Source organism: Mobula hypostoma, chromosome 2 (assembly GCF_963921235.1).
Source record: "Mobula hypostoma chromosome 2, sMobHyp1.1, whole genome shotgun sequence".
In the NCBI taxonomy this organism is placed as follows: Eukaryota; Metazoa; Chordata; class Chondrichthyes; order Myliobatiformes; family Myliobatidae; genus Mobula; species Mobula hypostoma.
Window position 1 is genome coordinate 241,593,634 of NC_086098.1, and position 26,918 is coordinate 241,620,551.

The window sequence follows — 26,918 nt, forward strand, 5'->3', positions numbered from 1 at the left end:
TGGCCTCAACTGTTTCCTGTGGCAGAGAATTCCACAAATTCACCACTCTCTGTGTGAAGAAGTTTTTCCTAATCTCAGTCCTAAAAGGCTTCCCCTCTATCCTTAAACTGTGACCCCTCATTCTGGACTTCCCCAACATCGGGAACAATCTTCCTGCATCTAGCCTGTCCAATCCCTTTAGGATCTTATACGTTTCAATCAGATCCCCCCTCAATCTTCTAAATTCCAACGAGTACAAGCCCAGTTCATCCAGTCTTTCTTCATATGAAAGTCCTGCCATCCCAGGAATCAATCTGGTGAACCTTCTTTGTACTCCCTCTATGGCAAAGATGTCTTTCCTCAGATTAGGGGACCAAAACTGCACACAATACTCCAGGTGTGGTCTCACCAAGGCCTTGTACAACTGCAGTAGTACCTCCCTGCTCCTGTACTCGAATCCTCTCGCTATAAATGCCAGCATACCATTCGCCTTTTTCACCGCCTGCTGTACCTGCATGCCCACTTTCAATGACTGGTGTATAATGACACCCAGGTCTCGTTGCACCTCCCCTTTTCCTAATCGGCCACCATTCAGATAATAATCTGTTTTCCTATTTTTGCCACCAAAGTGGATAACTTCACATTTATCCACAATTTATATGGTTATATGATAGCTAGAAGGTGATGGGAAGCCAGGTGAGTGGGGGGGAGGGGATGAAGTAAGAAGGTGGGAGGGGACAGGTGGGACAGGTAAAGGGCTGGAGAGGAAGGAATCGGAGAGGAGAGGAGAGTGGACCTGGGAGAAGGGGGAGGAGGAAAAGCACTAGGAGGGTGTGACGGGCAAGTGAGGAGAAGAGGTAGGAGACCAGAGTGGGGTAAAGGGGAAGAGAGAAGAGGGAGGAGGTAAATTACTGGAAGGAGAAGTCAGTGTTCATGCCATCAGGCTGGAGGCTGCCCAGATGGAATATGAGGTGTTGTTCCTCCACCCTGAGAGTGGCCTCATCGTGGCAGAAGAGGCGGCCATGGACCGATATATTGAAATGGGGATAGGAATCAAAATGGTTGGCCCCCGGGAAATCCCGCTCTTTTGCGGTTACCGGGACCACTGTCGAGGGATCGTGTTTCGATCGACGCCGACCACAGCACAGAGTTCCGTTCCCCACCCCTCGGCGTTTCCACCATCCGTCACCCCCCGCACCCCGACCCTCACCTGTCCACTGGTTTTCCAGCGCCTGGATGTGCTTTGCCGAGAAGTCCCAGTGCAGGGCCAGCTTCTTCCAGTCTCCCGGCTTCTGGTGCCTGGTGGCCAGAGCCCAGAGCACGGATCGCACCCGGCTCAGGTCCCCCACGTGCCTGAGGGTCAGGTCCAGCTCCCCCGTCTGCCCATTAGCACCCTGGGGTGGGGGGGGGAAGGAGGGAGATATCAAACACGGGAGCTGGGCTCACATCGCTTTACCCCCATCCCCCCTCCCCAGCCACCGGAGATGAGGCTCCCCAGCCACTGTAGCCGATGGAGGCCGCTCCCTCACCTCTCCCAGGGAGAACGGAGAGGGCTCCCCTGGTCCTCATCCTTCAGCATGCCACCGGCACCTTCTTGTCACAGTTACAACGGGGTTCCCCAGCACTGGCCACGTCTCCCCCTCTCCCAGCCCCTCCCCTGGCTGCCCTCCACAGGAACCATTCTCTCCTTCTCTCCTTGGGAGGCTGAGGAATTCAGTGCCTGCGCACCGCAGAAGCCACCCTGTCTGGTTACCTCACGGCTGCGGCATCTGCTCTGACTGTGATCTCAAGGAAGTGCAGAGGGGTGTGGACGCAGCTCAGCACACCACAGAAACCAGCCTCCCCTCCATGGACTCTGTCCACACCTCTCGCTGCCTCAGTAAAGCAGCCAGTAGAATCAAAGCCCCCACCCACCCCGAACAATCCCCCTTCTCCCTCTCCCGTCGGGCAGAAGATACAAAAGTCTGAAAGCACCTACGACTAGGCTCAAGGAGAGCTCCTATCCCACCGTTTCAAGCCTATTGACCGGTTCCCTAGCATGACAAGATGGACTCTTAACCTCACAATCTACCTCACCATGCCAACCGCACCTTATCATCGGTTTGCACTGCACTCGCTCTGCAAGTGAAACACTTTATTCTGAATTCTGTTATTGCTTCACTTGTCCTGCCTCTACACACTGATGCGATGAAATGATCGGTGTGGATGGCTGCAGAACAAAGTTTTCACTCTACCTTACCCAATTCAACTTATCCTTCCCGACTCACCTCTCCCCGTCTCCGGGCAGCTTCCCCTATAACCGTAAGGGGCGTGAAACCTGCCCCCCCCCGCCCACACATCCTCCGTTTGGGCATCTAAACAGGTGAGCTGGAGGTTCACCAGCACCTCCTCGAACCTGGTCCATCTCATCCACTGCTCCCGGTGCGGCCCCCGCGACCTCAGTGAGACCGGGCACAAACCGGGCAGGACAGCCCTGCCCACTCGTGGCACCCCCTCCCGCGGGCAGGGACCAGTCACTCGGAGGCAACGTGGAACAGCGGGAGAGAGCACTGCACTGCGGAGGGAGTGCCACCTCGCAGGAGGGGTGGTGAGGAGGGAGATCTCGCGTTGCAGGAGGGGTGGTGAGGAGGGAGATCTTGTCTGCAGGAGGGGTGGTGAGGAGGGAGATCTCGCGTTGCAGGAGGGGTGGTGATGAGGGAGATCTCGCGTTGCAGGAGGGGTGATGAGGAGGGAGATCTTGTGTTGCAGGAGGGGTAGTGAGGAGGGAGTGCGGCCTCACAGGAGGGGTAGTGAGGAGGGAGATCTAACGTTGCAGGAGGGGTAGTGCGGAGGGAGTGCGACCTCACAGGAGGGGCAGTGAGGAGGGAGATCTCGCGTTGCAGGAGGGGTAGTGAGGAGGGAGTGCCACCTCACAGGAGGGGTGGTGAGGGAGTGCTGCCTCACAGGAGGGGCAGTGAGGAGGGAGATCTCGTTATCCTCCACGTGAGCAGATGTTGTTTGGCAGGATCTCCTCTGCCCCTCCCCTCATTCCACTGTGGGATCGTCCTGCCCGTGCTGCCCCCCGCCACCCCCAGTCCCTACTCACCAGAGAACGGGCGTGGAATCTCTCCGCCTTGATGATCATGTCAGCCAGTGCCGCGTGCTGACTGCGGACAGCCCGGTCGAGCGCTGTGTGCCCCTGCTGCTGGCCGACACACACACACACGGTCACTGGGCACAGACAGTGGAAGTGTCTCCCCCAACCCCTCCCACTTCAGTCCAGTGTCGGACACCCTTACCGGGTGAACAGTGATGGGTCTCACTGCTTTCCATCTCCCACCCCAGCAGGGCAACTGGAGACAGGTCAGGAAGCGGGAGTGGGACAGTGACATTGTGTGTGTGAGAGAATGAGTGTGTGTGTGTGTGTGTGTGTATCTGTGTGTGTTTCTGTGTGTGTGTGTTTCTGTGTCTGTGACTGTGTGTGTGTGTGTGTTTCTGTGTCTGTGTGTGTGTGTGTGTGTGTGTGTGTGTGTGTGTTTCTGTGTCTGTGACTGTGTGTGTGTGTGTGTGTGTTTCTGTGTGTGACTGTGTGTGTGTGTGTGTGTGTCTGTCTGTGTGTGTTTCTGTGTCTGTAACTGTGTGTGTGAGTGTGTGTGTGTGTGTATCTGTGTGTGTTTCTGTGTCTGTGTCTGTGTGTGTGTGTGTTTCTGTGTGTGACTGTGTGTGTGTGTCTGTCTGTGTGTTTCTGTGTCTGTAACTGTGTGTGTGTGTGTGTGTGTGTGTTTCTGTGTCTGTAACTGTGTGTGTGTGTGTGTGTGTCTGTCTGTGTGTGTTTCTGTGTCTGTAACTGTGTGTGTGTGTGTGTGTGTGTGTGTTTCTGTGTCTGTAACTGTGTGTGTGTGTGTGTGTGTTTCTGTGACTGTGTGTGTGTGTGTGTGTACGTGTGTGTGTCTGTCTGTGTGTGTTTCTGTGTCTGTAACTGTGTGTGTGTGTGTGTGTGTGTGTGTTTCTGTGTCTGTGACTGTGTGTGTGTGTGTACGTGTGTGTGTATGTGTCTGTCTTTGCAAGAAAGTGTGCCCAGCAGTGTGTGTGTTTGTGAGAGAGGTGGGGGGGGGGGGAGGGAAAGAGGAGAGCACCAGAGAGAGACGGTGAAGGAGTGTGAAAGACGGGTGTGTCTGTGTGAGATTGTGAATGTATGCGTTATGCACACACACATCCTTGCACACATGCAGCCTAAGCCTGCCCCCGATCCCTGATCCCCAGTCCCTGAACGGAATCCATTCCCAGGATCTGAGCTGCCACTTCCTGACCTCCCCGAGCCCAGCGGCAGAGAGCCGCCCCTGTATCCGGCGGTGGGGTCGGGGCTGGGGGCGAGAGGGGGAGGGTGGTGGGTGGTGCAAGGAGACTACAGCACCTTGGCCCAACAAGCTGGAAAGAAACAGCCAGAATATTTTGCTGAGAGTCACAAATCTGGGCACGTCCCCCTGCACCCATCCAGGTCCAGCCATGTCCAGGAGACAACAGCAGCCTCAATGAGCAGAGCCCCGCTTGGCAGCAGGAGTTCGGGAGGGGCGCAGGTGGGTTGTGGGGAGGGAGACTGCAGCACCTGGCGAGCACCAGGACCCGCGGGCGGGAGCAGGAGGAGCGGGATAGTGCCTGACCTGGTCCTGGAGGTGAAGGTTGATGTTCGCCCTCAGCAGCAGCTCCACAATAGGTGGCTGGCGCCTCTCCACCGCCACGTGCAACGCACTTTGCCGCCTCTGCAGACCAATCAGAAGGAAGAGGCCTCAGCGTACTCTATGTGACCGGGGGGGTTGGTGGGGACAGTTCTGAGGAGGTGAGGTGGGATAGGGAGAGTTGGTTAGCGGGTGGGAAGGAGGATCAATTCTCTTTGCAACCACTGCATCATGGGAACACGTGTCTCACATGTGTGTGTTTCAGGCAGGCAATTTACAAAGCTCCCAATATTCAGATAACCTGCCTTTACAGTTTGTGAAAGAACTGGCCAGCCACAGTGAGGTATCACCAACCTAAATACCGTTAACCTTCTGAACTTATGGACTCATACAGCAGGGTAACAGGTATAATAAGCCTCCCCACATTCCCATCAACATCCCACCTCCCCAACACAGATTCTGTAAACAATTTACAGTGGCCTTTGGGATGTTGGGAGGAAATGGGAGAACCACACACACACACACAGTGTCAGAGGGGCCGGGATTGAACCCAGGTCTCTGGTACTAGGAGACAGCCGCTCTATCCGTTACACCACTCTGCCTCCCCACGGATGCTGCCCGTACGGCTGGTCATTCTCTTTACTCACAGCCCCAACATTTTGCTCCCTCTCTCCCCTTTCATTCAACCCCACTTACGCTTTCAATGGATCTGCCATTAACAAGCCTCTCCTGCAACCCACCCACTCTCTCTGTCTCTCTCCAAGGGCCACTACCTCTCTGTCCTGTCGCGAACATTCTTGTCCTTCTCTCCGCCCTTTCCTTTCCAAATTTCCCAGGTTTTAAGAGGCCACCAAGCTGCAACATTCCCAGTCTCTCTCTCTCTCTCTCTCTCCTGCAAAGCCCTTGACTTGACGAGGGCCCCCTCTGTGCAGCTTTTGGTTGCATAGTTCAGGGATGTGTACTGAAGCTACAAGCATCGCAAGCACAACAACACAATGTCCAGTTGCTATACTCAGTGGGTCAGGCAGCATCTACGGAGGAAGATAAAAGGTTGACATTAACATAGAGAGATCCATGGTTCCACCTCCTTCCCTTTCTCCCATGGTCCACTGTCCTCTCCAATCAGATTCCTTCTTCTTCAGCCTTTTACCCCTTCCACCTATCACCTCCCAGCTTCCTATTTCATCAACCCGCCCCCACCCATCCACCTTCCTCCTCACCTATCAGCTGCCAGCTTGTACTCCTTCCCTCCGCCCACCTTCTTACCCTGGCTCCTGCCCCCCTTTCCTCTCCAGACCTGAGGAAGGGTCTCGGCCCGAAACATCGACTCTTTATTCCCCTCCATAGATGCTGCCTGACCTGCTGAGTTCTCTGGATTTCCAGCACCTGCAGAATTTCATGTTTATCCTTTTCTATACCTTTCGTTCCCTCTTCCAAAAACTTTTTTTGGGGGTTCATTTTGCAGAACTTCTCACGCACAAGGCCACACTGACTGACTCCTCCTAATGAGAACAACAGGAATTCTGCAGATGCTGGAAATTCAAGCAACACACATAAAAGTTGCTGGTGGACGCAGCAGGCCAGGCAGCATCTCTAGGAAGAGGTGCAGTCGACCTTTCAGGCCGTTAGGGTCTTAGGGTTAGACCCTTAGGGTCTCGGCCTGAAACGTCGACTGCACCTCTTCCTAGAGATGCTGCCTGGCCTGCTGCATCCACCAGCAACTTTGATGTGTGTTCCTCCTAATGAGACTCTGTTTAACCAAATGCTGGAAAATCCTGTCCATCAGAGTCCCCTTCAGTAACTTCCCCACTATTGGCGTCAGACTGACCGCCTGTCCTTGCTACCCTTCTGAAACAATGGAACAGTATTAGCCGCCCTCCAGTCTTCGGGAACGTCATTTGTAGGCACACGTTACGCACACGCGTTCCAGGGACACACATCACATGCTTGTGCATTACAGGCATGCATGTGGTACAGTTGTAGCCCCGAAACAGGTCCTTCAGCCAATCCACCCCAATGCAAACTATTATGCTGCCTGGTGAGATCGGCCCGCCCTCCACATATAACCATATAACAATTACAGCACGGAAACAGGCCATCTCGGCCCTTCTAGTCCGTGCTGAACTCTTACTCTCACCTAGTCCCACCGACCTGCACTCAGCCCATAACCCTCCATTCCTCTCCTGTCCATATACCTATCCAATTTAACTTTAAATAACAACATCGAACCTGCCTCAACCACTTCTGCTGGAAGCTCGTTCCAAACTTCTCCTAAATGTTGAAATGGAAACCACACCCACAAAGACTGCTGGCAGTTCATTCTACACTCTCCCCACCCTGTGAACAATTTCCCCCTCAACATTTCACACTCCACCCCTGACCTACGACCTCATGTTCTAACCCAGCCTGTTTGCGTTTACCCTATTAATACCCCTGATAATTTTGTGTGACTCTTACACTGTGGGCACCTGTATTCCAGGCAGATATGCTGTGGGTGATTTGGAACATATTATCAGTGAGCAGGGGCCGTGTAAACCACTTATCCCACAGCCTGTCTACAGCACGCAGTCCCTGCCACAACCACACCAGCTTCACTGACCTGTAACCTCTGCTGGCTTCGGCCCAGCCACAGCCCCTTTGTCCTCTGAGACCAGGGGGCGACCTTAGACCTTCCTCCTCACATCGACCCCCTTCCCCCATCCTCCGCCCCACACCCTCCACTCCCCCTCTTGCGGAGGACTTCTGCACGGTGTCCCGCCAGCAGCCACTCCCGCGGCCCATCGTCAATCTGGTTGGCAGCAGTTGAAAGCTCCTTTGTGTGAGGCTCTAACGTAGCTGTGCGAGAGGGCTTCATTGGCAGCTCATTTCCCTGTCCTGCCTAACCTGTCCTCTCCCGCAAATTAGGCCCTCGGGACTGAAACTAATTTTTAAACCTAATAAATTGACAAGTTGCTATGCCAGGAGGAGGGGAGTTGCACAGTCTGAGACTCGAATTGGATGAGGAACAAGAGGCAAACATATAAATATCCAGAGGGGTGGGTGTGACAGAATCTACAAGCAAGTGTCACAGTTTAGTAAAGTATAAAATATAAGATATAAGGAGTCTCCCATTTAAGGCAGAGAGCAGGTGAAGGTTTCTGTTAGAGGGAACTCCCTACCAAAGAGCAGAGGAGAAAGAGTTTGTCATATTCTGGTTAACAGAAGGTCAAAGTAAATTTATTACAGAAGCCGGCAGAACCATATACAGATTTCAGATTCATTTTCTTGAGAAGGGGTGAATGCTTGCTGGGGGTCGGTGGGAATTTGGAGTTGAAATTACAGGGTAACCATGATTTACAAACATCAACACAAGAGATTCTGCAGACGCTGGGAATCCAGAGCAACACACACAAAACGCTGGAGGAACTCAGCAGGCCAGGCAGCATCTGTGAAACGGATAAACAGTCGACACCGCGGGCCAAGACCCTTATCGGGAACGGAAAGGAAGGGGACAGATAGGAGGGCAAGCTGGCAGGTGAGAGGTGATGCCAAGTGAAGGATGAATGAAGTGAGAAGCTGGGAGGGGATAGCTGGAAAAGGTAAAGGGCTGGAGGAAAGGGAATCTGATAGGAGAGGGGAATGGACCGTGGGAGAAAGGGAAGTAGGAAGCTGCAGAGAGTCATGGACTCAGCCCAATACATCACGGGCACATCCCTTCCTCCCCACCGTCGGTCGTGTCTGCAGGAGGTGCCACATCAAGAAAGCAACATCCATCGTCAAAGATCCCCACCACCCAGGCCAGGCGATCTTCTCATAGCTCCCATCGGGCAGGAGGTCCAGAAGCCTGAAATCCCACCCCACCAGGTTCAGGAGCAGTGACGTCCCATTGATCATGGTGTTCTTGAACCAACCGGCAGAGCTCAACTCAAATCACTACCATTTACCAACACTGTGACCACCCTGCACCACAATGGACTTTGCTTCTATCAGGTCTAATTGTGTTCTTTGTTGTATATAGTCTATGTTTTTCTTGTGAATCTGAAGCTCTGTGTCTGAGATGCTGTTACAAGTAAGTTTTCCATAGCTCCTATGCACACACACTTGGGTGCCTGACGATACACTCAACCTTGGCTGTTGCTCTCACCCCGGCTTCCTTACAACAGAATGGAGATGGCGTGCCCACGTCCTCACCTTCTACCCCCAACCTCCGCCTCCAAGACGCCCTCCTTCACATCCGTCTCCTTGGTAACCTTTGGCCTGTTATTCCTCACCCCTCCTCTGACCAGCAATCTACCGCCCCAAGCATGAGACACTCTGCAGAGGCAATACACACACACAGCATGCTGGAGGAGCTCAGCAGGTCAGGCACTAACGACTGGCACCCTCCCCTCTCAACACTAGCCACCTGCCTTCTTTGCCCTGATCCCAAAACGTCAGCCATTCCTATTCACTCCCCAGACGCTGCCCAGCTCACAGAATTCCTCCAGCAGATCGTTCCCTATCCCGCATTCCATCACCTACAGCCCCTTGTGCCCTGGTTCTCCCCCTTGTCCCATCCCCCACTCTACCCCCCCGTCCCATCCCCCACTCTACCCCCGTCCCATCCCCCACTCTACCCCCGTCCCATCCCCCACTCTACCTCCCTCGTCCCATCCCCCACTCTACCTGCCTCGTCCCATCCCCACTCTACCCCATCTCGTCCCATCCCCCACTCTACCCCACCTTGTCCCATCCCCCACTCCACCCCTTCATCCCATCCCCCACTCTACCCCACCTCGTCCCATCCCCCATTGTACCCCCTTGTCCCATCCCCCACTCTGCTCTACCCCCTCATCCCATCCCCCGCTCTACCCCCTCGTCCCATCCCCCACTCTACCCCCTTGTCCCCATCCCCCACTTCACCGAACTCATCCCCTCCCCCCACTACACCAACTTGTCCCGTTGCCCCACTGCACCACTGTCTCATCAACCGCCCTTGGACTTCATACACCGTCGGCGGGGAGGGGTGTGCAATTTACAGTGGCCAATTGACCCCCGGGCACTGTGTGTCATTGAGGTGTGGGAAGGAATGGGAGCACCCCAGGGGATATTCATGCAGTGACAGGGAAAACACACACACACACACACACACACACACACGCCCGCACACAGAGTAACTAATCGATCTCATCCCAGTCCGATTCTGGTATCACCCATCCACCCATGCAGTGATTTTGCCCACTGACCCTGGGCGTGGACAGAGAGGCGGTACCAAAGGTTGGCATCGAACCAGGTTCTCGGGGCCTGAGGGGTAGTGTCTCTACCCACTGCACCACCCACAACCCACATCCCCCTCCGCCCCTGTGAGCACGAACCCAGTGGACCCCATCCCTCCAGCCCTTGCAGAGACCACGACTGTGCGCAGACAACCCATGGAAAACCTACAGAATCGCAGATGTTGACGTCGCAGCCGGCCGCGAGCAGGCGCTGGACGAGCTCGGGGATGTTATGCTTCACAGCAAGATGGAGGCAGGGATCCTGTGGAGAAAGACTGCACAGTTAACTTCCCTCGAGCCGACCGAGAGGCCATTCCCAGATCCTGCTGCTTGGGGAGTGAAATCATTACCCCGTCTGGATAACCTTCACCTCATCCCACCAACCCACCCCTCGTTCTAAACCACTCACTGCCAATTAACACAGAACAGAGAACAGCACAGTACAGGCCCTTCGGCCCACAATGCTGTGCTGACCTTTTAACCTACTGTGAGATCAATCTAACCCTTCCCTCCTACATAGCCCTGCATTTTTCCGTCATCCCTGTGCTCTTAAATGTATCTGCCCCTGCCACCACCCCTGGCAGTGCGTTCCACACACCCACCACTCCCTGTGTAAAAACTTCCCCCTCCAATCACCTTACAGTACTGCCCCCTCATGTTAACCATTTCCTGGTTTAAAAAAAGTCTCTGGCTATCCAGTCGATCTATACCTCCGATCATCCTGTACCTCTGTCAAGTCACCTCTCATCCTCCTTCGCTGCAAAGAGCAAAGTCCTGACTCGCTCAATCTATCCTCATAAAGTATGTTCTCCACTGCAGGCAGCACCTTGGTAACTTTCCTCTGCACGCTCTCCAAAGCTTCCACATCCTTCCTATAGTGAGGTGACCAGAACTGAACACGATACTCCAAGTGGGGCCTAACCAGGGTTTTATAGAGCTGCAATGTTACCTCACGGCTCTGGAGCTCAATCCCCTGACTAACAAAGACCAACACACACAGGCCTTGTTATCCACCCTGTCAAACTACATGGCAACTTTGAGGAATCAGTGGACGTGGACCTGAAGATCCCTGTGTTCCACCACACTGATAACAGTCCTGCCATTAACCCTGTGGTCTGCCTTCAAATTCAACCTTCCAATTAGCTTCTTAGTTCCAGGATTTGATTCAACTTAGCAGCCTCCCTGTTATCCTGCTGTGGGGTTTGGACCCAGGACTTCCAAAGCCCAACACTTACTGCTTGTGCTGTTAGGTGAGGGGGTGGGGGGACATCGGGTGGGTAATGGGGTAGACACCGCCCTCCACTGTGTAAGGTTGGGGGGCACAGACTGACGGCTCAGGATTCCAGTTCGAGGGTCCGATTGGTGGGAGCGTTTGTACGCGAGGACCTCTGATAACGGGGTTACCCTCTCATACATAGACCATAGAACCGTACAAAAAAACACAAAACCAAATTAAATGCCCTCGCGTGCACATGATTCACATTCCCTCCACTCCCCGCAGCGCCCGTGCGTCTGGCAAACAGACACCGTTATTTCTGCCTCCCCCGCCACCCCCCACTCTGTGTAAAAAAAAATGGCCCCACACATCTGTAAACTTTCTCCCCCTTGCCTTAAATGCATACCCTCTAGTACTTGACATTTTTACCCTGGGATGAAGGATTCCGACTTTATCTATGCCCCTCAACATTTTATAAACTTCTGTCAGCAAAAAAAAACCCAGAATTTGCCCACCCTCTCCTGACAGCTCGTAGCCTCTCATCCAGCTGGTATCCTGGTGAATCTCTTCTGCACCCTCTCCAAAGCCTCCACACCCTTCCAGTGATGGGGAAGACCAGGACTACACACAGTACTCCAAAGTGCGGCCTGAGCAAAGTTCTAGTCACCCACTACTCGAGGTAGAACACGTGCTCCACACAACGTCCCCCTCTCACCTTAAACCCAGTATTTGACTTTTCATCCCCGGGGAAAACACTCTGACTGCCTACCCCTGATGACCTTTTACATTTCTATCCAGCCTCCCCCTCAGCTTCTGCTGCTCGAAAGAAAACTGCCCAAGTTTGTTCAACCTCTCGTGATAGATCATTCCCTATATAATTCAGGCAGCATCCTGTGAACCCCTTCTGCACCTTTTCCAAAGCCTCCACAGAGGGACGACCAGAATCGCACCATTTTCCAAGTGTGGCTGAAACAGGAGAGGTGATCTCCCATCTCTTGCACTCAGTGCCCTGACCGATAAAGGCAAGTCTTGTTTACGGCCTGTGGCCACTTTCTGGGACCCCAAACGTCTCTCTGTACGTCAACAAAGTCGGGGGTCCTGTATTTTCCAAAGTAAAAGCGTCTGGACGACCCCTGGGGTGTAGGTGACCCCGGGTTGTCTTTACCGCGTGTGTGGGTGGATGGGGTGAGTGCAGGGACGCCAGTCAGAGCTCCGGCCTCACCTTGTTTCCCCTGGCGTTGACGTCGATTCCCTCTTGCATGAGAAGCTGGCACACCTCCAGGTGCCCGTGGCTGATGGCGTAGTGCAGGGCGGTGAGGTGTTGCTGTGCGAGAGGGAGCGGAGGTCAGGGGCTGGTCGGGAAGCCGCGGCCTGGGCTCTGCCCCCACCCGGCCAGCCCTGCACCCCCGCACACAGTCCAACAGCCAGTCAGAGTCCCACCAGAGAGGGGGAGTGTTTAATCGACAGGAGGGAACCCATCCCCGGGATCCAGTTAAGGGCATTTCCTGTTCCACAAGTTTAAGGCCATGCCTTTGTTTCACACTTGCTCCTGACACACACACACACACTGCCATCAATGTGCAAAAGCACGCACACACCCACAACCACCAATGCACAGACCCTCCCGCCTCACAGACTTGCATTCCCTCCCGGACTACCGCTCACTTGCACCTCCACACATACACGTGCACTGAAACCTGCCCATGTCTCGCCAGCCTTGCACGTTTGCACACTTGCACCCAGACTGTTGCACACCCAGCCCTGAGCCTTGCATGTGTGCCCCCACACCCCCCCGACGCCACTCGCCCGCCCTCCCCGTGCGTACTCACGGAGCTGAGGGCGTTGATCTGACACTGGCTGTCCAGCAGCGTCCGGACGCAGCTGAGGTGTCCGGCCTGAGAAGCCAGGTGCAGTGGTGCCAGTCCGTCCTGTGTCAGAGCTCGGGAAAGACCCCAGTACAGGTCAGAACGTCCCCCAACTGAACTGCTTCCTCACCCAACACTCCCCCCACCCCTCACACGTCCCTACCCCCACACTGACCCCCATCCAACACTCCCCCCACCCCTCACACGTCCCTACCCCCACACTGACCCCCATCCAACACTCCCCCCACCCCTCACACGTCCCCACCCCCACACTGACCCCCAGCCAACACTCCCCCCACCCCTCACACATCCCGACCCCCACACTGACCCCCAGCCAACACTCCCCCCACCCCTCACACGTCCCCACCCCCACACTGACCCCCACCCAACACTCCCCCCACCCCTCACACGTCCCCACCCCCACACTGACCCCTATCCAACACTCCTCACACCCCTCACACATCCGCACCCCCACACTTACCCCCACCCCTCACACGTCCCCACCCCCACACTGACCCCCATCCAACACTCCTCTCACCCCTCACACGTACCCACCCCCACACTGACCCCCACCCACACCACCCCACTGACCCCCACCCAACACTCCCCCCACCCCTCACACGACCCCAACCCCACACTAACCCCCATCCAACACTCGCCCCACCCCTCACACATCCCCACCCCCACACTGACCCCCACCCAACACTCCCCCCACCCCTCACATGTCCCCATCCCCACACTGACCCCTCCCAACACACCCCCCACCCCTCACACGTCCCCACCCCCACACTGACCACCACCCAACACTCCCCCCACCCCTCACTCGTCCCCACCCCCACACTGACCCCCACCCAACACTCCCCCCACCCCTCACACATCCCCACCCCCACACTGACCCCCAGCCAACACTCCCCCCACCCCTCACACGTCCCCACCCCCACACTGACCCCTATCCAACACTCCTCCCACCCTCACACATCCCCACCCCCACACTGACCCCCACCCAACACTCCCCCCACCCCTCACACGTCCCCACCCCCACACTGACCCCCATTCAACACTCCTCTCACCCCTCACACGTCCCCATCCCCACACTGACCCCCACGCACACCACCCCACTGACCCCCACCCACACTGACCCCCACCCAACACTCCCCCCACCCCTCACACGACCCCAACCCCACACTAACCCCCATCCAACACTCGCCCCACCCCTCACACATCCCCACCCCCACACTGACCCCCATCCAACACTCCCCCCACCCCTCACACGTCCCCACCCCCACACTGACCCCCATCCAACACTCCCCCCACCCCTCACACATCCCGACCCCCACACTGACCCCCACCCAACACTCCACCCACCCCCACACTGACCCCCACCCAACACTCCCCCCACCCCTCACACGTCCCCATCCCCACACTGACCCCCACCCAACACACCCCCCACCCCTCACACGTCCCCACCCCCACACTGACCACCACCCAACACTCCCCCCACCCCTCACACGTCCCCACCCCCACACTGACCCCCATCCAACACTCCCACCACCCCTCACACATCCCCACCCCCACACTGACCCCATCCAACAGTCCCCCACCCCTCACACATCCCCACCCCCACACTGACCCCATCCAACACTCCCCCACCCCTCACACATCCCCACCACCACACTGACCCCCATCCAACACTCCCCCCACCCCTCACACGTCCCCACCCCCACACTGACCCCCACCCAACACTCCCCCCACCCCTCACACGTCCCCACCACCACACTGACACCCACCCACACCACCCCACTGACCCCCCCGTCCACTCCACCACACTCACGCCCACCGTCCCCCAACCCTCACAGTCTCTCCCACTGTCTCCAACAATCCACATCTCCTCTCCCCACAGTCCCCCACCACCCCGTTGTCCGCCACACCCACACCAAACATCATTCCTCCCACCTCCCCAACGATCTTCACCATCTCCCAACCCCACCTCCCCACCCTCCATCCAACACCATTCCCACCCCTCCCACCTTCTCTCACCGCCCACCCACTGGCCCACAGTCATATTCAGTAACACCACTCTGCCCCACCAACACCGCCATTCCCAAAATCCCTGTCCCATCCCCTTCCTCCACACAATCCCAGCTGAGGGACAGAGATACAAGCATTCAGGCAGCTTCTGGGGAGGGGGAGAGACAGAGGGATGGAGAGGGGGGAGAGACAGAGGGTTATAGAGAGGGAGAGACAGGGATAGGGAGAGGGGGAGGCAGGGAGAATGACTGTGAGTAGGGGAGAAAGAGATAGAAGTGATAAGACTGAGAGAGAGTGGGAGAGGGGAGAGGATAGAGAGATAGACAGAGAGAGAGGGAGTAGGGATTGAGAGAGAGAGACAGAGAGAGCCCATTAACAATTTAACAATTTGGGTCAGGGACAAAGAAGGAGATAAGATCTAATTAATTATGAGGTGCAGCGGGGTGGGTGAAGGACATTATCCTGCTCCCACTCTGACCCACCGGCCTTGACCTGAGGCCCCACACAAGCCTGAGGAACCGTAGCCTACATTCTGCTCGGAAACCCCGCAGCCTTCCTGACTGAGTGCCTATCGGAGAGATTCCCTTTGCCCGACCCATCCTCCCCCAGTTTCTAGGCAACCTAAAGCTGGCTTCTTCCCTCCCTTGCTGAGCTGAGAGGAAAGTTCACGGGTCGCAGGCTCAGATGTTAATCTGTTTCTCCCTCCGCAGATACTGCCCAACCCACTGAGCCTTTCCAGTCTTTCCTGTTTTTACTTCAGATTTTCCAACATCCACCGTTATTTCCACTTCAGTGAGCATCTCACAATATGACAGTGTGTACAGTCATAATAGAGTAATACAGTCACCACAGCAGGCCATTCGGCCCAATGCATCCTTACTGGGACTAGCCCCATTTGCCTGCACTTGGTCCACATCCTTCCAAAGCTTTCCAATCCACACATCGATCTAATATCTTTTAAACATTGCTACTGTACCCACCTCTACCACTCAACCCTCCCCCCACCAAGATCATGCTCAACGGGCAACGTCTCAAAAAAATGACATCCATCATTAAGGACCCTCGCCACCCAGGACATGCCCTCTTCTCATGGCTACCATCAAGAAGGAGGTACAAAAGGCACCTCTGGGGTGTATGGGGTGTTGGGGGGGGGTAGCACCTCTGGTGGGGGAACATGTCACGTCCTTTTCAGGGCAGTTTGTCCACCTTTGGTCCCCACCTGGCACTCAGCTCTCACCTGTGGCTCCCTGTAGCTGTTTGCATGCGACAGCGGCCACACCCCGGGCAACGGCTTCGACAAGCCGGCTAAACCAGGTGAGGGTAGCCGACGGGTCTCAGACCCTCGGTGAGATAGGGAGTTGTCTATCCCAGCATGTGAAGACAGACTCCGGCGGATTGAGCGGACGAGACCAATGGAAGGTCCAACGGTCAAGGCGGCGGTCTCTGAGAGCGTTGTTGAACGTGTAGAGCAGGACAAGACACAGAAGACGTCCTGGTCATCCACTGCGCCTCGTCCCATCTCCAGCCGTCTCGACTCTGTCTTGCCACTGGATCCAGATGGGAATTGGGAAGAGGGAGTGAGGCTGACGCTGCACAACTCTCCCTCACTTAAATCCAAATCACGCGCTAGTCTCGACACCATCATAATGGTGTCCAGGTCCTCATCGATGTCAACGATGGACGAACACAGAAGGCACACACTCAGCGATTCAGGAGCAGCTTCTTCCCCTCCGCCATCAGATTTCTGGAGACAATGAACCCATAAACGCCTCCTCAGTATTTTCTGGAAAGGGTGAGCAACTTCAAGAAGGGGAGTTCGAGGGAATGCACACCACTCCTCACTGAGGTGTCAGCGATGGAAAGGATGAGCGACTTCAAGCTCCTGGGTGCCAACATCTATCCCGGGCCCAACGTATTGATGCAATCACAAAAAAGTCAGAACAATGGGTATATTTCATAAGGAGTTTGAGGAGATTTGCTATATCACCAAGAACTCTTACAGAGGTAGAGTGGAGAGCATTCTGACTCGTTGCATTGTCTGGTACAGAGGCGCCAAGGCACAGGTTTGCAAGAGGTTCCAGGAGGTTCCAGAAGTTTCCAGACCTAGCCAGCTGCACGAGCCTCCCCACCAACGAGGACATACTTTGTACTTTATTGTCGCCAAACAATTGATACTAGAACGTACAATCATCACAGCAATATTTGATTCTGCGCCTCCCGCTCCCTGGATTACAAATCGATAGTAAATATTAAAATTTTAAATTATAAATCATAAATAGAAAATATAAAAATGGAAAGTAAGGTAGTGCAAAAAAACCGAGAGGCAGGTCCGGATATTTGGAGGGTACGGCCCAGATCCGGGTCAGGATCCGTTCAGCAGTCTATCACAGTTGGAAAGAAGTTGTTCCCAAATCTGGCCGTACGAGTCTTCAGGCTCCTGAGCCTTCTCCCGGAGGGAAGAGGGACGAAAAGTGTGTTGGCTGGGTGGGTCGTGTCCTTGACTATCCTCTCCAAAAGGCGATGCCCCAAGTAGGTGACATCTGTCAGTGAGGGCGTTCACCCTCTTCTCGTTACCACCATGCAAGGAGGAGGTACGGGAGCCTGAACACACCCAGCGTTCTAGGAACAGTTTCTTCCCCTGCATCATCAGGTTCCCGAACCGTTCCTCAATTGCACAATTCACTTATTTGTAAGTTTTTCTAAGTTTTACGTCCTCGCACCGGACTGCTGTTATAAAATACCTACTGTGTGTTAGCCATACTAAACCTCATCCTGAGCTCCCTCCACATACCCACCACACGCTCTGTGTGATAAAACCGGACCCTCCAATCCCCTCAAAATCTCTCACAATCCTTATTGAAGGGAGATGTACGCTCACTGGGGGAGAGAGTGATCCGGACACCACAAGCTAAGGGGATTCGATGTGTTTTCCGAAGAGAACCAGCGTGTAAGACATCTCTTATGGTCTGATGGTCTCAGACATTGCACGGTGGATGTGGAGGGATCGTGTGGATTCCAGGCACAAGCGGCGGACCGAGGCAGCACGGACTGACCTGATTCTGTGCATCGGAGCAGATGGCCGACGTCAGGAAGGACAGCAGCTCTGCGTGGCCCCGTCTCGTCGCCAGGTGCAGGGCGCTGTTGGACTCCTGGGGCGAGAAAGAGCAGGGGGGCGGTGAACAGACTTCCCGCGTTGCAGCTGCGCCAACAACGCCGGCCCACGCCCGTTGTGGCTGTGCGGACAGCCACGCCACGCCCCGGCCCCACACGTTCCACGTACCTTGTCGACAGCCTGAAGATCGCAGCCCAGTTCACACAGGAGGCTCAGCACATCTGAGTGGCCACTCTCGGCTGCCAGCAGCAGGGGCGTCTTCCCATTCTACAAAGCAAGATCCCGTGAGGAGGCGTGGGCACCGGCCATGGAAGGGGTTTGAGAGAAAGGGTCGAGGGAACTCACACATTCCTGTGGGAGGGACGAGGGAATTCACAGATTCCTGTGGGAGGGACAAGGGAACTCACAGATTCCTGTGGGAGGGACAAGGGAACTCTCAGATTCCTGTGGGAGGGATGAGGGAGCTTCCCAGGTTTGGGTGGGAGGGATGAGGGAGCTTCCTAGCTGGGGAAGGAGAGGGTTAGACTAGGGATCTCATTCAGTACAGGATGGGTTCGAGAGAATGTCTCAGGTCTGTGAGGGCGGGGGGAGAGAGTGGTTCGAGGGAGCTCCTCAGGACTGTGAGGGAAGAGAGAGTGTGGTTCGAGGGATCTCCCCAAGTCTGTGAGGGAGTGGAGAGTGTGGTAGAGGGAGCTCCCCAGGACTGTGAGGGAGGAGAGAGTGTGGTTAGAGGGATCTCCCCAGGTCTGTGAGGGAGTGGAGAGTGTGGTAGAGGGAGCTCCCCAGGACTGTGAGGGAGGAGAGAGTGTGGTTAGAAGGATCTCCCCGAGTCTGTGAGGGAGCTCCCCAGGTCTGTGAGGGAGTGGAGTGTGGTTAGAGGGAGCTGCCCTGGAAGGGTGGGGGTAGGGAGAGATTAGGGGGAGCTCCTCTTGCAGAGGAGAGAGGTATGGGGGGAGGACCCATATACATGAGTGAGGGATGAGTTTGGGGAATGACAGGATCGAGGGCTCCCACTGGGTATAAGAGGGAGCTGCCCACACACTACAGAGCGGGGTTAGAGGGAGGTCAAAGTGCATAGGATGGAGGGACAGATCGAGGGGTGAGAACGTGGAGTTAAAGGGAGCATCCTGAGTATGGGGAGGGAAAGGGGGAGGGTGGGGGGTCTGGATATGGTACAGACGAGGGCCAGGGGTTGTGTGGGAGACTGACCTGGTCCGGATCATCTACAGGGATCCCCTCGAGGTCCTCAACCACGTACCGGATGACGCTGGGGTGGCCTTGCACGGCTGCACAGTGCAGCAGAGTCTGTCCTAGCTGCAGAGATACAGAGCAAGATCCCGTCAGACCAACACTCCCCTGCTCTGGAGCACAGCACTGACGCTAACCCAGTTCCCTCGCTGAACCCTCTCCCCCAGTGCCATGACCAAAAGACAGAGGGGGCAGAATCAGGCCACTCAGCCCATCGAGTCTGCCCTGTAATTCCATGGTGGCTGATTTATTACCTCTCTCCATCTCACTTTCCTGTCTGCTCACTTTAACTATACTGTATACAGTAACTTGGCCTCCACAGCTGCCTGTGGCAATGGATTCCACAGATTCACTGCCCTCTGGCTAAAGAAATTCCTCCTCATCTCTATTCGAAAGGGATGTCCTTCCTTTCTGGTCCAAGACTCCCCCATTATTGGAAACATCGTCTTAATGTCCCACTATGTATAGGTCTTTCAAGATTCAATGGGTTTAACTGAGACGTTAATCCAGTCCCCTCGCTAACCTCCTCCCCCAGCGGCCTCTGTTACTGACTTTATTTGCACTGACGTTAATCCAGCTCCCCCACACAGTCCCTCGGTGACCCTTCTCCCCCAGGACCCTATCACTGTCCGTAACCCCAGAGGTGTTAATCCGGCTCCCCCATTCCGTCCCCCCGGTGATTCCTTGTCTGCAGCTCTCTGTCACTGACTGTCCACACTGATGTTCATCCGACTCCCCCACACCATCCCTCGGTGACCCCTCTCCCCCAGGACCCTGTCACTGTCTGTAACCCCACAGGTGTTAATCCGGCTACCCCATGCCGTCCCCCAGTGATTCCTCGTCTCCAGCTCTCTGTCACTGACTGTCCGCACTGACATTAATCCAGCTCCCTCACACCGTCCCTCAGTGACCCACTCCCCCAGCGCCCTGTCCCTGACTGTCCCCACTGACTTTCATCCAGCTCCCCCACGCCGTCCCTCGGTGACCCGTCCCCCAGCGTTGTGTCCCTGACTGTCCCCACTGACGCCGGTCCCCGACACGCCGCGTTGACCTCTCTGAGGAGACACTGACCCTGTTCCTGGCTGTCAGCGTCGCTCCGGCCTTCGCCAGGGTCTGCAGGGTGCTCAGGTTGCCGTGGCTAGCAGCTAGAAGTACCGGCGTCATTCCAAACTGCAGGAGGAAGCGGAGATCCGTGTGAGGGGGGGGGTGCGAAGTGTATGCGGGGGCGCTCCGCGCTCTGGGACCCTTCCTCAAGTCACGCTGGGGTCTCTGCTTACCTTGTCTTCGGCGTCTACCAACGCGTGGTGGTCTAGGAGGAGACTGGCTGCCCTTTCGTGTCCGGCCATAGCCGCCCAGTGCAAGGCTGTCCGGTTCATCTGTGGGGGGGGGTGAGAAGGGGCAGGAACAGAAACCTCACTACGATAGGTTGTGCCAGCCATCCCCGGAATATCCAAACACGATGCCTCTGTACCCACCCCCACCTCCGTAACTCCCACCGTCTTACCCCTGCCTACATTCCCACCAAGCTACTCCCTTCACACACCCTGTACACAAGTATCAGAGGGCAGCCCATCTCACTGGAGGCATGGGGCACTGAAAAAAGGCCCTTCAACCCGTCTAGAGTGGGGGTGCAGTGGACAGCGAGGAGTTGTATCAAAGCTTGCAAAGTCACCCGGACCAGCTGGAAAACGGAGGATGGGATTTCAGTGCACTTTGGGAGGACTGACCAGGGTAGATCTCACACAGTGAGCGGGAGGGCACTGAGGAGTGTGGTGGAACAGAGGGATCTGGGAATACAGGTCCATAATTCCTTAAAAGCGGCATCACAGGTAGATAGGGTCATAAAGAAAGCTTATGGCACGTTGGCCTTTATTAATCAAAATACTGAGTACAGCAGTGGGGATGATGTGTTGATCCTCTGTTGGTGAGGCCTAATTTGGAGCATTGTGTAAACAACAGGAATTCTGCAGATGCTGGAAATTCAAACAACACACATCAAAGTTGCTGGTGAACGCAGCAGGCCAGGCAGCATCTCTGGGAAGAGGTACAGTCGACGTTTCAGGCCGAGACCCTTCGTCTGGAGTATTGTGTGCAGTTTTGGTCGCCTACGTACAGGAGAGATGTAAATAAGACTGAAAGAGTACAGAGAAAATTTACAAGGACGTCGCCGGGACTTGAGGATCTGAGTTATGGATAAAGGTTTTATTCCCTGGAGCACAGGGGAATGAGAGGAGATTTTACAGAGGTGTACAAAATTATGAGGGATTTAGTTACAGTGAAGGTATGCAAGGTTATCTCCTCAGCTTGGGTGAGACTAGAACTGGAGGTCATAAGGTGAAATATTTAAGGGAAACCTGAGGGGAATCTTCTTCACAGAGGGTGAACGGAGAGGGTGGTTGTAACATTTAAGAGACGTTTGGAGAGGTATGGAGGGCTATGGTCTGGGTGCGGGGAGACAGGAACAGGTCAGCATGGACTCGACGGGCCGATGGGGCTGCTTCTGTGGTTAGTGGTGAATGACTCTGTGGTCCATGTTGTCTAAGACCCCCATCGATGCTGGTCCCGTTTACCTTTATTTGATCTATCACTTCTAAGCTTTTCCAGTCACGGGCCTTGCTGAAGCTACCTCAGTTACTTCCTCTGCCACCTCATCCCATACATGAATCACACTTTGTTTGAACATGTCTGTCACTCAGGTCACTATTAAATCTCTCCTCTCTCACTTTAATCTTACAACCTCTAATTCTTGATTTCACAACCCTCGGATAAAGCCTGTGTGTACTCACCCCGTCTTGTGCCCCTCATAGGAGTGTGGCCCGTGGCCAACTGGTTAGGGCGTTGGACTAGCGATCAGTAGGTCATGGGTTCGAGCCTCGGCCGAGGCAGCGTGTGTACCCTTGAGCAAGGCACCTAACCACACAATGCTCCAGTCTACCCAGCTGAGAATGGGTACTGGCAAAAATGCTGGGGGTTAACCTCGCGATAGACTGGCGTCCTATCCGGGGGAGAGTCTCCTACTCTCAGTCGCTTCACACCACGGAAACCAGCATAAGCACTGGCCTAATGAGCCACAAGGCTCGTGACAGACTTTTAAGGCATAGGAGTAGAATTAGGCCACTTGTTCCATCGAATCTGCTCCACCATTCCATCAAGGCTGATTTATTATCTCTCTCAACTCCTGTCTTCTTCCCATAACCTTTGAACACCCTGAATAATCAACAACGCATCAACCTCCACTTTAAATATACTCAATGACTTGGCCTCCACAGCCGTCCGTGGTAACGAATTCCACAGATTCACCACCCTCTGGCTAAAGAAATTCCTCCCCATCTCTGCTCTAAGGAGATGTCCCTCTACATCGACACATACAGTGAAATGTCTTGTTTGCGTTAACAAGCAGCACAACCCAAGGGTGCGTGGGGGCAGCCCACAAGGGTTGCCACACATTCCGGTGCCCACCATGGTCCACAGAGCACAACAGTAACAGAAGCCTCTTTCCTTAGGGATGCAGTGAAAGTCCTCCATTCTGCCTGTCCTTGGCCATCTTCTCTGTTGTACCCGCCAGTCCCAGGTGCAGTCTCAGCAATACTGTCACACACAGAACAGTTTTGTTTAGCCAGTCAGGGTTGTTATCCCTGAGTTGAACCCCCAAAGCTGGAGAACCGGTAGACCACTCTTAGTCTAGCCTCTACCCTTTGACCTGTTGGGCATGGGTGACCCTCCCAACAGCCAAAGCACAAAGCCCTGACTTTATCCAGCACAGCTCTCCAGGTCATTCAGGCAAGCAAGCCTCCAAATCCTACGACAAGGTGGTGGTCCTTTCGGAGGAGACTGATCAATGACGAGACCTCGAACTCCAGGTATGCAAACCGACTGGGCCTTGGGCCTTCTGCTCACAGTCTCCCTGTAATCCACCTCGCCAAATCCTCACTCTCCCAACACCCTCCCTCCCCTCATCTCCCTCCTCAAAGCCACCACCATTCCACAGAGGGGAGAGATGCTGCCTCGTGGCTCCGGAGACCAGGGTCCGACCCAGGCATGTGCAACAGTGACCATTCACTCACCGAGTTCCTGGCATTGATGTTCACCTTGCCCCAAATCAGCTCCCTGATCGTCGCCGTGTCATTGACCCTGGCAGCCTGCTGCAGCCTCTGCTCGGAGTGGAACACTGCGTTTGGAGAGAGATCACCCCATCAGTACAGCACAGCACTCCCTCCCATTCCAGGTCAGACACAGTGAAAACCTCTCCACACCGTCCCAGATACAGAGTGAAACCCCCTCCACACTGTCCCAGGGTCAGACACAGTGAAACCCCCTCCACACTGTCCCAGGGTCAGACACAGTGAAACCCCCTCCACACCGTTCCAGGGTCAGACACAGTGAAAACCCCTTCACACTGTCCTGTATACAGATACAGAGTGAAACCCCCTCCACACCGTCCCAGGGTCAGACACAGTGAAACCCCCTCCACACCGTTCCAGGGTCAGACACAGTGAAACCCCCTCCACACCATCCCAGAGTCAGACACCATGAAAACCCCTCCACACCATCCCAGAGAGAGCGAAACTTCCTCCACACCGTCTCAGGGTCAGACACAGTGAAACCCTCCACACCGTCCCAGATACAGATACAGAGTGATACTCCCTCCACACTGTCTCAGAGTTAGACATGGTGAAACCCCTCCACACTGTCCCAGATAGAGTGAAACTTCCTCCACACCGTCTCAGGGTCAGACACAGTGAAACCCCTCCACACCATCCCAGAGTCAGACACAGTAAAACCCCCTCCACACCGTCCCAGATAGAGTGAAACTTCCTCCACACCGTCCCAGATACAGATACACAGTGAAACTTCCTCCACACCGTCCCAGATGGAGTGAAACCCCCTCCACACCGTCCCAGGGTCACACACAGTGAAACTCCCTCCACACCATCCCAGATAGAGTGAAACCCCCTCCACACCATCCCAGATAGAGTGAAACTCCCTCCACACTGTCCCAGGGTCACACACAGTGAAACTCCCTCCACACCAACCCAGATAGAGTGAAACCCCCTCCACACCGTCCCAGGGTCACACACAGTGAAACTCCCTCCACACCAACCCAGATAGAGTGAAACTCCCTCCACACCATCCCAGGGTCAGGCATGGAGTGAAATTCCCTCTACACTGTCCCAGGCTCAAACACAGAGTGAGTCCCCCTCTACACCGTCCCGTCACAGATCCCCAGGGTCAGATACAGAGTGAAACCACCTCATCATCATCCCAGCACACGCTCCCAGGGTCAGACCCAGAGCGACGCTCCCTGTACAAATATTTATCCTTTGCCTATTTGGAGTCAGGCTGAGACAGTAATTTCCTCCCGCAGATTCAGGCCAGACGCGTTGAGTAAAATAGGATTAACCTTCGGCTCCTATCGCGCCTGCCAACACCCTCTCCACCGGCACTCGCACCCCGGTGATGACGACTTACATGCCGCATCTCCGATCGCCGCCTCCTCCATGATCCGCCCGCCGCTCGTCTCCTGGCTCCCGTCTCCCGTCTCCGTCGGCTCGTACCGGGAGCCGGACGGACGGGGCGAGGCCGCGGAGAGCCCAGTGTCTGCCTCCGACTCTGTCTCTGGGAGGGAGGGAGGGAGGAGATAGGGGGGGGGGAGAGGATAGGAAAGAGGAGTGAGGGAGGGAGGAGAGAGAGAGGATAGGAAGGAGGAGTGAGTGAGTGAGGGAGGGAGGGAGGTAGAGAGGAGGAGGGAAGCGAGCAGATGGAGTGAGGAAGAGGAGGGGGGAATGGAGAGGGAGCGAGTAGTGGAATAAGGAGGGGTGGAGGGCAGGAATGGAGCTGAGGGGGGAAGGAACAGGGGAATGGAAGTGGGAGGGGAGGAGAAGGAAAGGATAGGGAGGAGAGGTGAGACAGGGAGGGGAGGGATGGAGGGAGAGGAAGATGGAGGGATGGGAGGGGAAGGGAGGAGGAGTGGTGTGGGCTAGAGGGTAGAAGAGAGGAGTTAGGGTAGAGATGGGAGAGAACAGGGGCTGGAGGACCTGGGGATACGAGGGATACAGCTTGGCGGGTAGGGGAGTGGAATGGGTAGGACGAGGAGAGGTGACGGAAGGAGGGAGGGAGATCTAACCATTCCCGCCACCACCCCTCCAGCTCCGCCTTTCGCAGTCCAACCCCTCCCCTCTCCTCTGTCCCGCAGTCCTGAGGAAGGGTGTCTACCCAATCAAGAACCTGCTTCCCTCCCACGTTTACATTTTTATTACAAGTTAATGGTTAAGGAGCGAACTTTCTGTACTCACCATCACTAATTGATAACTGCTGTCTGGAAATTCCAGGTCATTGACTGGAATTACGTTTCACGGTGGAATTGAAACTCTGGTCTGGGGATTACTGGTCCTCAGTCTGACCACAGTGCCCCACTTGGGGTGGATGAAATGTTGGTGAAGTTCAAAGATTCAGGTGAGACGACACTTCACCTGTGATCTATCAGGCCCTCAGCTTTATCTGGTGCTCCCACTGCAGCCTCCTCTACATCAGTGTAGGGGGAGGGGGCGCTTCGTCAAGCACCCCCACTCTGTCTACCGCAAAGTGCAAGACCTCCTGGTGGCCAACCATTTCAGTTTGACTTCCGATTCCCGTTCCTGCATGTCGGTCCACGTCCCCCTCTACTGTCGTGATGAGGCCACACTCAGGCTGGAGAAACAACATCACATTTTCCGTCAGTGTAGCCTCCAACCTGACGGCCAATTTCCTGGAATCTCTTACCCTCCCTCTTCTCTTTTTTTCTCGTTCCCCACTCTGGCTCCACTCTTACCCCTTCTCTTCTCTGCCCACCACCTTCCTCCTTCCCTGTCTCCCATGGTCCACTCTCCTCTCCTATCAGATTCCTTCTCCTCCTTCTCCGCAGTATCCAAGAGCAGTGCCTCAGCAAGGCGACATCCATCATTCAGGATCCCCACTACCCGGGACATGCCCTTTTCTCACTGTTACCACCAGGAAGGAGATACAGGAGCCCGAAGACACACACTCAGTGATTCAGGAACAGCTTCTTCCCCTCTGCCGTCAGATTCTTGAATGGACAATGAATCCATAAACACCAACTCATTACTTTTTAATTTGTTTTTCCACTTCTTACAAACGTACTTATATATACTTAAAGTAACTCTGCTTTTTCCTGTATTTATTTATCATGTATCACATTGTCCCTGCTGCCACAAAGTTACCACATTTCATGACGTATGCCGGTGATATTAACCCGATTCTGATTCCGTCCTTTAGCTCTTCCATCAACCACCTCGCAGTTCCTTCTTTCATCCTCCCTGCCCCACCCTCCCACCTTCCAGCTGATATTCCCCCCCCCCCAACTTTCCCTCCAGCCCTGATGAAGGGTCTCGGCCCGAAACGTCGACTGTTTATTCACTTCCATCGATGCTGCCTGATCTGCCGAGTTCCTCCAGTGCTCTGCGTATGTGTGTTGCAGGGTGCAGATTAGTTGCAAACCTGGGCAGATGGAGTTTGATCTGGACAAGTGTGAGGTGCTGCACACTTTGGGAGGTCAAGCATGAGGGGAGAGTGCAGAGGTTGAAG

The 26,918-nt window shown here is 55.1% G+C and overlaps 1 protein-coding gene across 4 annotated transcripts in view; it reads right to left on the reverse strand.

Moving 5' to 3' along the window:
* LOC134343014 (ankyrin repeat and death domain-containing protein 1A-like) overlaps positions 1-25,769 on the reverse strand; it is a 37,609-nt gene extending 11,840 nt beyond the window's left edge. The window contains exons 1-13 of one of the 4 annotated variants that reach the window (XM_063041828.1): positions 25,631-25,769; positions 23,402-23,505; positions 20,615-20,713; positions 20,409-20,507; positions 19,299-19,403; positions 18,258-18,356; positions 18,031-18,126; positions 12,914-13,012; positions 12,307-12,408; positions 10,038-10,130; positions 4,620-4,718; positions 3,065-3,160; positions 1,190-1,373 (exon numbers count right to left, since the gene is read on the reverse strand). In XM_063041828.1, the coding sequence (XP_062897898.1) occupies positions 1,190-1,373; positions 3,065-3,160; positions 4,620-4,718; positions 10,038-10,130; positions 12,307-12,408; positions 12,914-13,012; positions 18,031-18,126; positions 18,258-18,356; positions 19,299-19,403; positions 20,409-20,507; positions 20,615-20,713 (1,171 nt within the window). In that variant the 5' untranslated portion in view covers positions 23,402-23,505; positions 25,631-25,769. Of the gene's footprint in view, positions 1-1,189; positions 1,374-3,064; positions 3,161-4,619; positions 4,719-10,037; positions 10,131-12,306; positions 12,409-12,913; positions 13,013-18,030; positions 18,127-18,257; positions 18,357-19,298; positions 19,404-20,408; positions 20,508-20,614; positions 20,714-23,401; positions 23,506-24,587; positions 24,601-24,806; positions 25,405-25,630 lie in introns of those variants that run through there. The other 3 variants (XM_063041826.1, XM_063041827.1, XM_063041829.1) reach the window with 3 other exon arrangements.
* Positions 25,770-26,918: the final 1,149 nt, after the last annotated feature.